The 12,305-nt window shown below is 43.0% G+C and overlaps 1 protein-coding gene across 2 annotated transcripts in view; it reads right to left on the bottom strand.

Moving 5' to 3' along the window:
• Nucleotides 1–5,997: 5,997 nt before the first annotated feature.
• The window catches only part of PKD2 (polycystin 2, transient receptor potential cation channel), a 34,720-nt gene continuing 28,412 nt past the window's right edge, over nucleotides 5,998–12,305 (bottom strand). For both annotated transcript variants that reach the window (XM_080924984.1, XM_080924983.1), the window contains 5 exons: nucleotides 9,407–9,528; nucleotides 9,109–9,226; nucleotides 8,649–8,812; nucleotides 7,818–7,965; nucleotides 5,998–6,862 (listed from right to left, as the gene is read on the bottom strand). In XM_080924984.1, coding sequence (XP_080781110.1) covers nucleotides 6,632–6,862; nucleotides 7,818–7,965; nucleotides 8,649–8,812; nucleotides 9,109–9,226; nucleotides 9,407–9,528 — 783 coding nt within the window. In that variant the 3' untranslated portion in view covers nucleotides 5,998–6,631. The remainder of the gene's footprint in view (nucleotides 6,863–7,817; nucleotides 7,966–8,648; nucleotides 8,813–9,108; nucleotides 9,227–9,406; nucleotides 9,529–12,305) is intronic.

A 12,305-nucleotide genomic window follows, 5' to 3' on the forward strand; every position in this document is an offset into this window, starting at 1 on the left:
AATGCTTATACATGATAAACTTAGTACTAAACTGAAAACTCCAAATTTGAGAGTACCTACTAAAAGAACATAACTGGTAAGAGTCTCAAACTCTATTACTAGCCTTTTTAAAACATAACCCTATCCATCTACCTCAAGACCCAGCTATACCACTCCTGGGTATATAACCAAAAGATGCCCCACTATACCATAGGGATACGTGTTCAACTATGCTCATAGCAGTTTTATTTATAATAGCCAGAAACTGGAAACAACCTAAATGTCCCTTAACTAAAAAAAGGATAAAGAAAACATGGTACGTCTACACAATGGAGTACTATTCAGCTATTAAAAACAAAGACACCAAGAATTTTGCAGGCTAAAGGACAAATCTTGAGGATATCATTCTGAGGGAGGTAACCCAGATCCAAAAGGACATGCATGACAGGAGCCTGGCATGGCTGTCCTCTGACAGGTTCCACCCAGCAGCTGACTCAGTCAGATGCAGAGACCCACAACCAAACACTGGATGGATCTTGGGGACTCTTATGGAAAAAGTTGGGGGAAGAATTGGAAGGCCCTGAAGGAAATAGGAACTCCACAGGAAGACCAACAGTTAACCTGGACCCTTGGGAGCTCTCAGAGACTGAACCGCCAACCAAAAACCATACATGGATGGAACTAAGCCCCCCCACCCCACCCCCGAGGGCAAATGTGCAACTAGGTCTTCATGTTCAGTCCTGAAGAACTGGAGCGGGGCTATCCCAAAAGCTGTTACCTACCTGTGGAATCTGTTCACCTAACTTGGCTGTCATGCTTGGCATCAGTGAGAGAAGCAGTGTCTAATCCTGCTGAGAATTTGTGTGCCAGGGTTGGGGGGGGTTACCTCCACTCAGAGAAGAAGGGGAGAAGGGATGAGGTGAAGGAACTGTGGGAGGGGGAGACCGGGAGAGAGGACAGTGATAGGGATGTAAAGTGAATTTAAAAAAAAACTTAAGAGCAACTAGTTTGACTGTACAAAGCAGTCACCTTGTACCAAACCCTGGTACCTTTCTAACAATTTCACTCTCCAAGAAAGGTCTAGAAGTTTCTTAATGAGTAAATTTTACAGTATCAAATTAGGTATTCTGTTCAACATAGCATAGTGGTACTATTCTAAGTGAGAGGAGAGGAAAAGTAGGAGGACCCCTATACCACATATAGTATTTGAGGTGGGAATGAAACTCAGCCTGCATGATACACACACATGCATGCCTCTCCATACTGGCAGTGGTGGGAATTAAATTTGGCCTACATGGTTTATTTTCACAATACCAGAATGTTTCATTTGGCTAACTATCCTGGTCTCTCTTTTGTGATGTGCTTTTCTTTACTTTTTTTTTTTTTTTTTTTTTTAACCTCTATGTCTCGGTTCCCAGCCTTCCTAATGCTGCAACCCTCATGTTGTGGTGATCCAATCATAAAATTATTTTTGTTGCGACTTCATAACTGTAACTTTGCCTCCTTATGAACTGTAATGTAAATATGGTTTCCAGTAGTCTCAGGCGACCCATGCTTATGTCCTCTTTGAAACTACAAAGCTTGTTGGTATCAAAGTAACTGTTAAGTATAAAGAAGCTATTGTCCTAATTTTGGTTTGAAATACAGCATGTGAGTACTTAATATGAGTCGTTAAGATTAAAACGTCTTCTGAAAGGCATCCTAAAGAATAACTTCTGCCAAATATTTGGGCATAACATTGAAACATGCCTTCAAGTTTGTTTAAAGCATACTGTAGTGTATTCAGCACTCTATAAACAATCAACGTTATTGTCCAAGCACCTTGCCTAAGTTTCTTGAACTGGGGAAAGAATTAACAATAATGCCCAGTGTCAATTTAACACCGCTGATAGTATTCTGATTTTGCTTATAAATATGATCCTGAAACTCATCTCCTACAGGCGCTAAATTTCTGAGGGTAGATGCAGCAGGCAAACCTAGGGACGGCAAAACACACTCCTAAAATCCTGGCACCCTGTCTTAATCTAATCGTACCCCTCCCCCTTCCCCAGCATTTCTACGGCTTCAGAATACTGCATAAAACTACTAATTACAATCGGGTGAGGAATACAGAAGCCATTCCTGGTAACGCTTCCAATTCTTCATCCCTTTCGCTCCAGTTCCTGAGTTTACAGCACCTAGGACAGTTTTACTCTTCGACGTTCGCGGTCCAGAAACCACCTACTGCTGGCCAGGTGGGAGTTTTGTGTGCCCAGTGAGGCTCACGGGAGCCACCAAACGCCGGGGCTGAGGAAGCTCCTGGTGACACCAGAGCTCATTAATGGCCTGTTCGCTTCGAGAACGCCCCAGAAAAACTCGGGGGTCCGTGGCTTTCCCCTACGTGTGTAAGCACAGCCCCGTCCGCCGAGCTGGACGCAGGCCGCAGCCCGGCCCGCTCGCCCGGGGGCCGCCACGCCGACTCACCGCTCGCGCTCGGCCCACGTGGCCGTCCGCGGCCGCGCCGGCTCGCGCCTCCCCGCTCCAGCCGTCGGAAACCGCCTCTACACCGCAGCTCGGAATGGGCTTCGCCGCTCCGCACCCTCCAGATCCAGCTCGACACGGACACCAACGAACGAAACACGGACTCCGCAGAGCCGTAGAAAACTTATCCGGATCTCCTTGGCGCTCGGCTGACGTCACTACTGAGGGACAGCGGCGGCGCGGTGTGTCCTCTGCGCATGCGCGACCGCACTTCCGTTGTAGGCTGAGTTGGGGGTTGGGGCGGGAGACTGAGGCCTTGGGTCATGACTGCGCCTTTGTTAGGAAATGCCTTGCTGAGGTGACTGTGCACTCCCAGTTTCATTTGAAAGTGAATGCTAAATCCAAACAATTCCGCAGGCTTTCTGAAATGATGTGGTTAAACTAGTGGAAGATCTGGTAGTGTTACAGATAAAGTCAGTTTATTGCAAGTATATTGAATCTCAAGACTATAAAACAATCCATGAGCTAGGGAAGAATGACTAAAATACTTGTTTATAACCATCTTGTCATAAAGCAACAGAAATACATAAAATCAGAAATATAAGATTAGATCCCGTTGTGTATCTGCACTACACATGCATTGCCACCCATCGCTTGAAGGGCATTTACTGTGTCCCCACTTAGTAGCTCTGAACATAACAGCAAATTGACATTGCTAAGCCAGCATCTGAAGGAAGGTGTCCTTTGGGCATATGTGGAGGAGTGGAGCTGAGTCATGGCAGATTTACTTTGAACTTTTTGAACAAAATTGAACATGCATGGTTTCTTGTATATGGTCTCCAGTTGGAACTATTGGGGAAAGATTAGGAGTTGTTATCTTATTGAATAAGATATGTCACTGGGGTGATCTTTGAGGTCCAAAGCACACCATTCCCAGTTAGCTCTCTGCCTGTTGTTTATCAATCAGATGTAAGCTCTGGGCTACTGCTTCACCACAATGTCTACCTGCTTGATGCCATGCACCTCACCATGATGGCCATGGGCTTGTCTTCTGCAAGTGAAAGACCAGGATAAATCCTGACCCCCTAACAGGTAAAGTAGAAGACCCCTAGCAGGTAGAGTAGAGCCAAAAATGTAGGATAGCCTGTTCAGTGACTGTTTCAGGATCTGATTGACCATAAAACCATAAAAGTTAAAAATAAAACCTTATAAACATTCTTGAGAAACCGGGTATTTCCTTTGGGATTCTTCACTGGTATTTTTGGCATTTTCCAATGACGCTCACACACATTGTGGTTTTTTCCTTTATAACCCCCCTTCTCCCAGCTACTTGGGGTCAGACTCCTCTACCCCTGCGTGGGATATGAGTCTCGACCCCAGTGCACTGGTTCATCAATAAACCTCGTGTAACTGCAGCAAGGTCAGTCTCTCATGAGTTCTTGGGGGGTCGTGTTATTCCGAGACTTGATTGAGGGTCTCCTCTCTGGGGGGTCTTTCACAAGCACCAATAAACTTTATAAGTTTCCTGGGTCATGCTGTCTATGCTACCATGGCAACAGAAACATAGCTAAGGGCTACTTTCTCCTTCACTGTACAGGTGACTGAGTCCACTCATTTTCTGCACTGTATCTTGGGGAAATGAAAGTCCATGGCCATGAACCACGCTTGGCTATGCCTGTTGCATAACGTAGGCAAATTCCTTCTGTGGGGTGTGCCTACTGATTTTTAGCTGTCAGGTCGACAAGTTTTTCCTCACGGAGGACTCAAGAAGGCTTACTTTGTTTACTATTCGTATAAGAGAATTACTGTCATTATTGGAGAGTAGAGTAAGAGTGTGCATTGTACACCATTTCTCAGATTGTCAGTGCTCTAGCAGCCAACAATGTTAACCGTGCACTAGCACACCTTTTGTAACGTTTACCCCTTACTATCTTTCTCATTCTAACATTACTGTTACCTACATGTCCCAAGTGTTCCCTGTCCTGAAGTCTTTGTCCCAGGTTATAATTCTGTGATGAGAGAGATAGAAAAAAAAAAAAAAAAAAAGTACCAGGTATGACATGTTAACTGGAAGTCTAAAAATTTATATTTAGTGTAAAAACACATAAATGTGTTACTTATATTTCATTCCATGGTACAGAAAATAAGGTGCTTTTCCAGGGCTTATGCTATGATAAAAGGCAATGTTTTTGTTTGTTTGTTTGTTTGTCTTGTGGAAACAAACATGCCTTTACACCCTAGTAGTATGTCAAGTCTTTATTAAGTAATGTACACATTATTACAGTTAAGAAATTGTTGACTGTCAAAAGAACCTTGTATATGTAACATCTTAACTATACCCATTACAGAGGGGAAACTACAGAAAAGTGATTGGGGATAAACTGAAGTAGAAAAATATATGAACTTATATGTAAAGTGAAAAAAAAAGAGAATTCTATAAAAGTTTATAAGTTAAATGAAAAACAGTTTACTAATAAGCATCATAAAAGATGTTCTAGTGACCATAATAAGATATAAGGCACATGGTCCATACACATGGATACCACATAATGAATGCACTTCAAGTTGAAGTTTGTTTACTTGTAATAGCACAGTATGCATACATAAATACATACACACAATAATACCCCTGGAATGCAAAGTCCAGTACCTAGGAAGAAAAATATTAGTGTAGCATATTTGAAAGAGAATGACTAACATGGAGCCATCGGAATCAAAGGAAACATGGCGTGCCTCACTGCTCAGCAGTTTGTTGGAGGTTCGGTATATTCTAGGAGAACAATGAATTCTTGTGAATTTAAAGTATAACACTAAACCCAGGATTCTCTTCTGCTTGTTCTCTACTTCTGGCTTCTCTACCTGCTTGCTTTTGCTTTTCCTGATCCACTTGTTCTCAAAGGGCCAGGTCACTCCATAACTGGTGTGGTCACACAAGCCCTTAGTCCCAGCCCTTAGGAGGCTGAGGGCCAATGGATCTCTGTGAGTCTGAGGCCAGCCTAGTTTACACAGTCGGTTCCAGGCCAGCCAGGATCATATAGTGGAAACCTGTCTTAGACAGACAAAAGAGCCAAAATGATATTGAGAAATAGATGTCCCCTATAAATTTAGTGAGACTCTCTCTTAGTGAAAACTATTGCTGATAGTCAAGTTTTGGCTGATCCCTTCTGCAAATAGATAAACCCTTAATAGCAAAGGATCCTGACATTAAAAAATGAGCTGAATTTGCAGTATGTGGTTTCATTCTGAAATACAAGATTAAGAATATTTAAGAACTATATTCTAGATGCAGCAGAAACCAAGCCATTTTTCAGACCGTTTATGCACTTCAAAACTTTCCTAAAATATGGTTGCACATGCACTTACTTGCTGAGTTAAAACTTTCATTGCGTACCAAAATATTTGGTGTTTGTCCTATTTATTAGTTATCTTAATATTAAATTTGGTAGCAAATGAGACACATGGGGAATAAAAATGCTGAAATTTCTATGCTAACAAATAACTGAAAAGTCAAACTCAGTGAGAACTGAAGTCCCCCCCCCGCCCGCACCCAATCCTACATTTTATTCTGCAATTTATCTTTTGGGCTTTCCTTGCCAAATCTCAAGCAAAAGCTAAATAACACAAAAAATTAGATGACATGCTCAATGCCACAGACTGGTGTGGTGCTTAGCATCTCTCTCAACTGTCCATACACCTTTTAGCCCAACAGCTACATGTTTGTCCATTCTTGCACCCCAGAAAGGCTGCTTCTTAGCAGAATATGACTCCTTCCTTAGGAGAACGGTATGCAGTCAGCTCCGAGCCGCACCTCAGTGGAAAGAAATGCCGTGCTTTTCCTTAGCATGTTGCACTGGAATGACGCTGCTGACTGTGGTGGCTTCCATATGAACTCAGAGGCTAGTGACGGTTCTCCTCCAGCTTCCAAACACTGTCACCTCAAGACTCGAGCAGGGCAGCAACTCAGCGTACTTTCAAATTTTTCTTCTTTTTGAACTCAGTATTTACATCTAGATTTCTCATATGAGAACCTTGAACCATGGGTTAAGTTTACGGAAAATAAATTAAAGTGCAGAAAATTATAACAATTGGTCACAAAGACCAGCATCATAATGCAGCCGGGGTATATAAATGCCGAACTTGTCACTGCCACACTGAAAAACCACCTCTCCGCGCTCAGGAAAACACAAACACATTACACATGCGTGTTGGTACTTCCGTTTCCACCTCCACCTTCCAGGCCCTCTGCAGACTGGGAGGAAGGAGGCCGGGAGCTTCTGGGGTGTGGCTGGCCACCGAGCCCCGCTTGTGTACCCAGACCTGTCTGCGAAGCTGCATCATCCGATTCCCAACGCTCCAGCTCTTCCTGCACCAGACGCTCCATCTGCTCCCTGTGGCTCTCACTGTCCCGACCCAGTCTCGCATCCTGACAAGGGAATTAAAGTAACAGTGGAAACCGGGGCATGGTGTGCTGTACGTTATGTGTTCTATAGAGAAGGGGTTAGAAATTTTAGGTGAAATGAACTATAGGTACATAAGACTGCAAATAGGAACAGTGTACTGGCTGGTTTTGTGTCAACTTGACACAAGCTGGAGTTATCACAGAGAAAGGAGCCTCAGTGGAGGAAATGCCTCCATGAGATCCAGCTGTAAGGCATTTTCTCAACTAGTGATCAAGGGGGGAGGGTCCAGCCCACTGTGGGTGGGGCCATCCTGGGCTGGTGGGCTTGGGTTCTATAAGAAAGCAGGCTGAGCAAGCCAAGGGAAGCAAGTCAGTAAGTAACATCCCTCCATGGCCTCTGCATCAGCTCCTGCTTCCTAACCTGCTTGAGTCCCAGTCCTGACTTCCTTTGGTGATGAACAGCAATGTGAACAATGTAAGCTGAATAAATCCTTTCCTTCCCAACTTGCTTCTTGGTCATGATGTTTTGTGCAGGAATAGACAAAACCCTGACTAAGAAAAACAGTAAACAGTAACCATTCTGAGCCAGGGGAATGACTGTCACTCAGCTGTATCTTACACAGACGGCAGTGCCCTCAGAGGGAGGGGAACCAAGAGTCATGTTTCCTGATTATTATTTGATCCAAGGCTTACTATATGGAGGAAGAAAAGCGCGGGATTAAGAGTTACCAAATGTGATGACTACCTTTATGGTCTACCGAACTAAAGAGTGTTTCTGCTCATTGGAGGAAAATAAATGCGAACAAAAGCAATATTCGTAACTTTTAGTACATTGATATCATGTTAATATTAAATATAATTTATAACTCTACTTAACTGTAGTTTTTACTCTTTTTCAATACTTCCAATTAAAAAGTGTCATGGGTGAACATTTCTATCATGGGTGTCCACCTGTCAGCTTAAGCTCATGACTGTTTACCTCAGTCACTCCATCCAGCAGCCTTCCTAACACCTCTCGTCTCTTCAACTTGGCCCGCTCCATGATCTCAAGCTTGACAATCACAGCATCAATCTTGGACACGATGCTGCCGATGGAGTGCTCCATGCGGTCCACACGCCTCACCAGTCTGCAGGGGGCAACAGTGAGCAGAGCCTGTCACAGTCTCTTGTCTTCTCGGCCCGCCTGGTATTTCCAATGGAGATGCCAATATAGTTCGTTCTTAACCAATAGGATAACCCAAAATAATCTCAAAGTGTTCACAAGATTTAGAGACAAACTTACAGGCTGCAGGTGGGAGCGGGGACCTCCATTCTTTTTACCAATAATATTGTCTAGAAGAGCTTTTAAAAAGTCTGTGTCCAACCTTTAGTCACAAGTACCGTTTTTATAGAAAACAAATTCTAGAGGGAAATTTCATGTATGTAATTCTGTGCAACAAACATAGTCACGTACACAGAGCTGCTTTTTAATACCGCAACACTGAACAGCAGCAGAATGAACATGCCCCTCAATGGGAGAGCCTCGTTAGGTGGCGAGACATGTAAAAACACCAGCACACGTTATAGGTTACATGAGCTCTGAGATTTGTTAAGACACTTTTAGCTGGAGGGAACGTGGAGGATTCTAATGTTTTCTCTGTTTTCGTAACTTCTTATGGTGGAGATTGTTTCCAAAACGAAAGATACTATGGAACTTATTTGAAAGAAATTCTATTAGTCATGGAAAGAAGTAAATGTCTAACATCAAGAAGCCCTGTCATCTCATCCTGACCCCGGCCAGCACAAACCTGGGAAAAACATTTGTACTTACACTTGGAACTCTTCATAGGAAACCCCGCTGGAGATGCTTCCCCTCCTCCTGGAACTATGGCCACTGTCCTCATCATCTTCCTCCTCAGAGTCATCCAGGCTTCTGGGGAAACTTCTGCTGCTCATGGGACGTGGTAAAGAGCTATGTTCCAAGTCTAGATCCTCCTGAAGAACACGGGGTCTTCCAGTGAGGGGCAGATAGACCAAGAGCTCACAAAAAATTTACGAAGGTCTTGAGCAAGCAGAAAATGAGGTGCTCATAATCTGGACTATACATTTTTTATTTCATGAATTGACAACATTTTATACTAATCGACAACATGATAACTTGCATGAGTAAGTCAGGTGAATAAGGAGTCTACTAATGTGTGGGCTGAGGGTGTAGGGGAGAGGGGAGGAGAGGAGAAAGGACTAACTAATACACAGAGATGCTGAGTCTGGTCATCCCCTAAACTGCTCACCCTCTCTTTCTCCAAGTCATCTCTCATCTGTTGATGCTCACGCTCAGTCAGTTCCTGGTCACCGTCCTGGTCATATTTCGTGAATATGGCCTCAATCTCTGCATCTGTATGGCCCTTCCTGGGAGTATTGAGAGGACTGAAGTGAGTTTATTCTGCAGATGGTCCAGCCCTAACACCGAAGCATCAGAATGCAGGAGGGAGACATACAGCGTGTTCCAGAAAACTATCTGCTTTCCCCAGTGAAAAGCATTTTTCTACCAGCACTTGTCATCACCAAGAATTAGCACATGGCCCTCACCCTTTCAGGTCTTGTCGAAGTTCATCAAAGTTCAGTTTGCCGCCACCTTGCCGGAGACTCTCTGAAATGGCATCTACAGTGTTTCTTTTAAGTTTTAGTTTGACCAGTGCTTTTTGGCAGCCCTGTTGGAAAAGAAGAAAGAAAAAGAAACAGCATGGTTTTGTTTATTCCCCTTCTGAATTTTGTCTTTCAGTTACGGTGAAACTAAGTTCGGCGCTAGGCTGGAGAGATGGCTCAGCGGTTAAGAGCATTGACTGTTCTTCCAGAGGTCCTGAGTTCAAATCCCAGCAACAACATGATGGCTCACAGCCATCTATAATAGAATCTGATGCCCTCTTCTGGTGTCTGACAACAGCTAATGTGTACTTAAATATAATAAATAAAGCCCGGCACTTAGTGGATGGCGGCTATTCAAGAAAATGACTTGGTGAAAGTAATGAATATAATTTCGGTCCGTTATAAAGCCTGAAGAAAACTCAGTATCTTTCAATCAATCAGGAGCTAAGAACCTCTTCCGTATATTTACACATATATGTTTACCTATGTACTCTATATGTAACCCACCATGTACTCCATATGTAACCCACTATGTACTCCATATGTAACCCACCATGTACTCCATATGTAACCCACCATGTACTCCATATGTAACCCACCATGTACTCCATATGTAACCCACCATGTACTCCATATGTAACCCACCATGTACTCCATATGTAACCCACCATGTACTCCATATGTAACCCACCATGTACTCCATATGTAACCCACCATGTACTTTATAGCTGTTTGCTCCTCAGACAACAGAGGGAAGTGCAGCAGCAGCAATGGGTTGTTTATTTTTCATAAAATAGTAAAGACTTTTCTTATCGGTAAAAACATTTCTTAAACTGGAGTAAAATAAGGCTGAGCACTTTTAAGAAATCAGAGGCAAGTCTAAGGAAACTGGTCAGGGGAGAGTATTAGCCAGCCATTGTGAGTACAGGTTTCATGCTCGGTACTGAAGAAGCAAGACAGAGACATTTTGTTTTATATGATGAGTGGGGTTATCAGGCTGAAATTGTGCAGAGTGAACAGAATAATCATGAGCTAAATCAATTGTTTAACAACCTTTAGTTTCCTTATTAAAACGTTTAAAAAAATGCCCATGGTATGAATTACACATTCACAGAAACAATATTTATGGAGTGCGAAGAAACTTAAACCATTAAGAGCACTGAAAATGAAAGTGTTTAACTTCTTTGTCAGCATATCCAGAATTGTGAAAAGCTTGTCTGCTCTGATGCTGTCACCTCCTTTAAATGAGAGCTGAACACACTTGCTGTATGTTGGTGAATTGTCATACCTAACATTTTTTTCTTTTTCTCATTTCTTATTGAAAAATATCCATCTGTTTGGATAAGAATGGCTCCTGTTATATCATATATTTAAACACTTGGTCCACAGCTGGAACTATTTGTTGAGGACTATTAGGTATGGCCTTGTTGGCATGTCACTGGGGGTGACATACAAAAAGACAGACAAAAGTTCACACAGTTCTCAGTTTCTCTTCTACCACCAACTCGCTGATAAGATACAAAGCCTCTGCTCCTGCTCCAGTGCCAAGCCTGCCTGCCTGACTCCTGTCTGCTGCCAAACTCCCCACAGTTATTATCATGGACTCATCCAATGAAACTGTAAGCAAGCCCTTTGTCACACTGTCTCCTCACAACCGTGGAACAGTAACTAAAAGACCCCTCCAGGGTTAACCTGATATTTATTTGCAAACATAATTCTCTTTACATGTTTTCATCATCGTGTGAGTTATTTATTATGTGGTAAACTGATCTTCACTAAGTTGCTCTAGCTATTTACCTGACTCCGTCAGACCCAGGCTGTTACTCCTTTCCCACAATCAGATCTTCCTCCTGCCAACCCCCGTTCCTGTATGTTCTTGTTTCTCTGCTCTATGTTAATCTCTGTCAGCCCATTCTCTTTATCTAAGGCAAGCTTTGTACTCCTCTACTTTAAAAAAAAATGTTACTTTTATTTATGTGTATGCATGTGTGTGTGCAAGCACAAGTGAGTGAGGGTTCCCACAGAGAGGCTCCCAGAGTCCCTGAGCTGGAATCACGATCAGTTGTGAGCATCCATGAGGGTTTTGAGAACCAAACTCAAATCCTCTGGAAAAGCAGCACATGCCCATAACCACTGCACCACCTCTCCAGCTCTCCTACATTAAAAAACAAATTACATGGCGACACTAAGTGCTTGGTGGTACAGGAACCGAAGAAGAGATGTTAAATGGCAAAAGAATGAAGGGTCACTCAGAACCTGGCCAGTGGAGTAAGAAATACATGTTACTTAAGGGGTAATCTGTTGACTACACAGCTAACAGTGGACTTGGTACTTGATGCTGTTGTCCACAATATTTTATGACTAAACAAACTTGAACCCTGTTGCTGAAGGCTATATAAAATAACATGAATTTTGTGAGTGTCAAAACTCTGTGGTGTGAAGTGCTTATATACACAATACAAAGTAGTAAAACACTGTCAACTGTGGTGCTGAGTTGACAGTGACAAGAATCCTAGGTTCTAACAAGGGACTAAAACAAAATTCACAGACAGGGGGGCTTAAGTTTGAACAGAAAAGTGATCAAGGAGCTAACTATCCTCCCGAGCACAGTGAGAGGGACATCCTGTATACTTAATGACTTATCTATCTTTATGTTACTTTCAGTCTTTACGCCAAGTGAAGCCGCAGTGAGAATAACTAAGCACTCTCCTACCCCATCCTTCCAGCTCATAAAGATCGCGCAGTTCTAGAGAAGGTGTGAAGGATGTTCTCAGGACCTCACAAGCTGTGGCCTTGATCCAGAGCTTTTCCTTCGGTTTCTACAGCTGTCACAGAAGGCTAG

Source organism: Micromys minutus (genome assembly GCF_963924665.1).
Source record: "Micromys minutus genome assembly, chromosome: 11".
Classification (NCBI taxonomy): domain Eukaryota; kingdom Metazoa; phylum Chordata; class Mammalia; order Rodentia; family Muridae; genus Micromys; species Micromys minutus.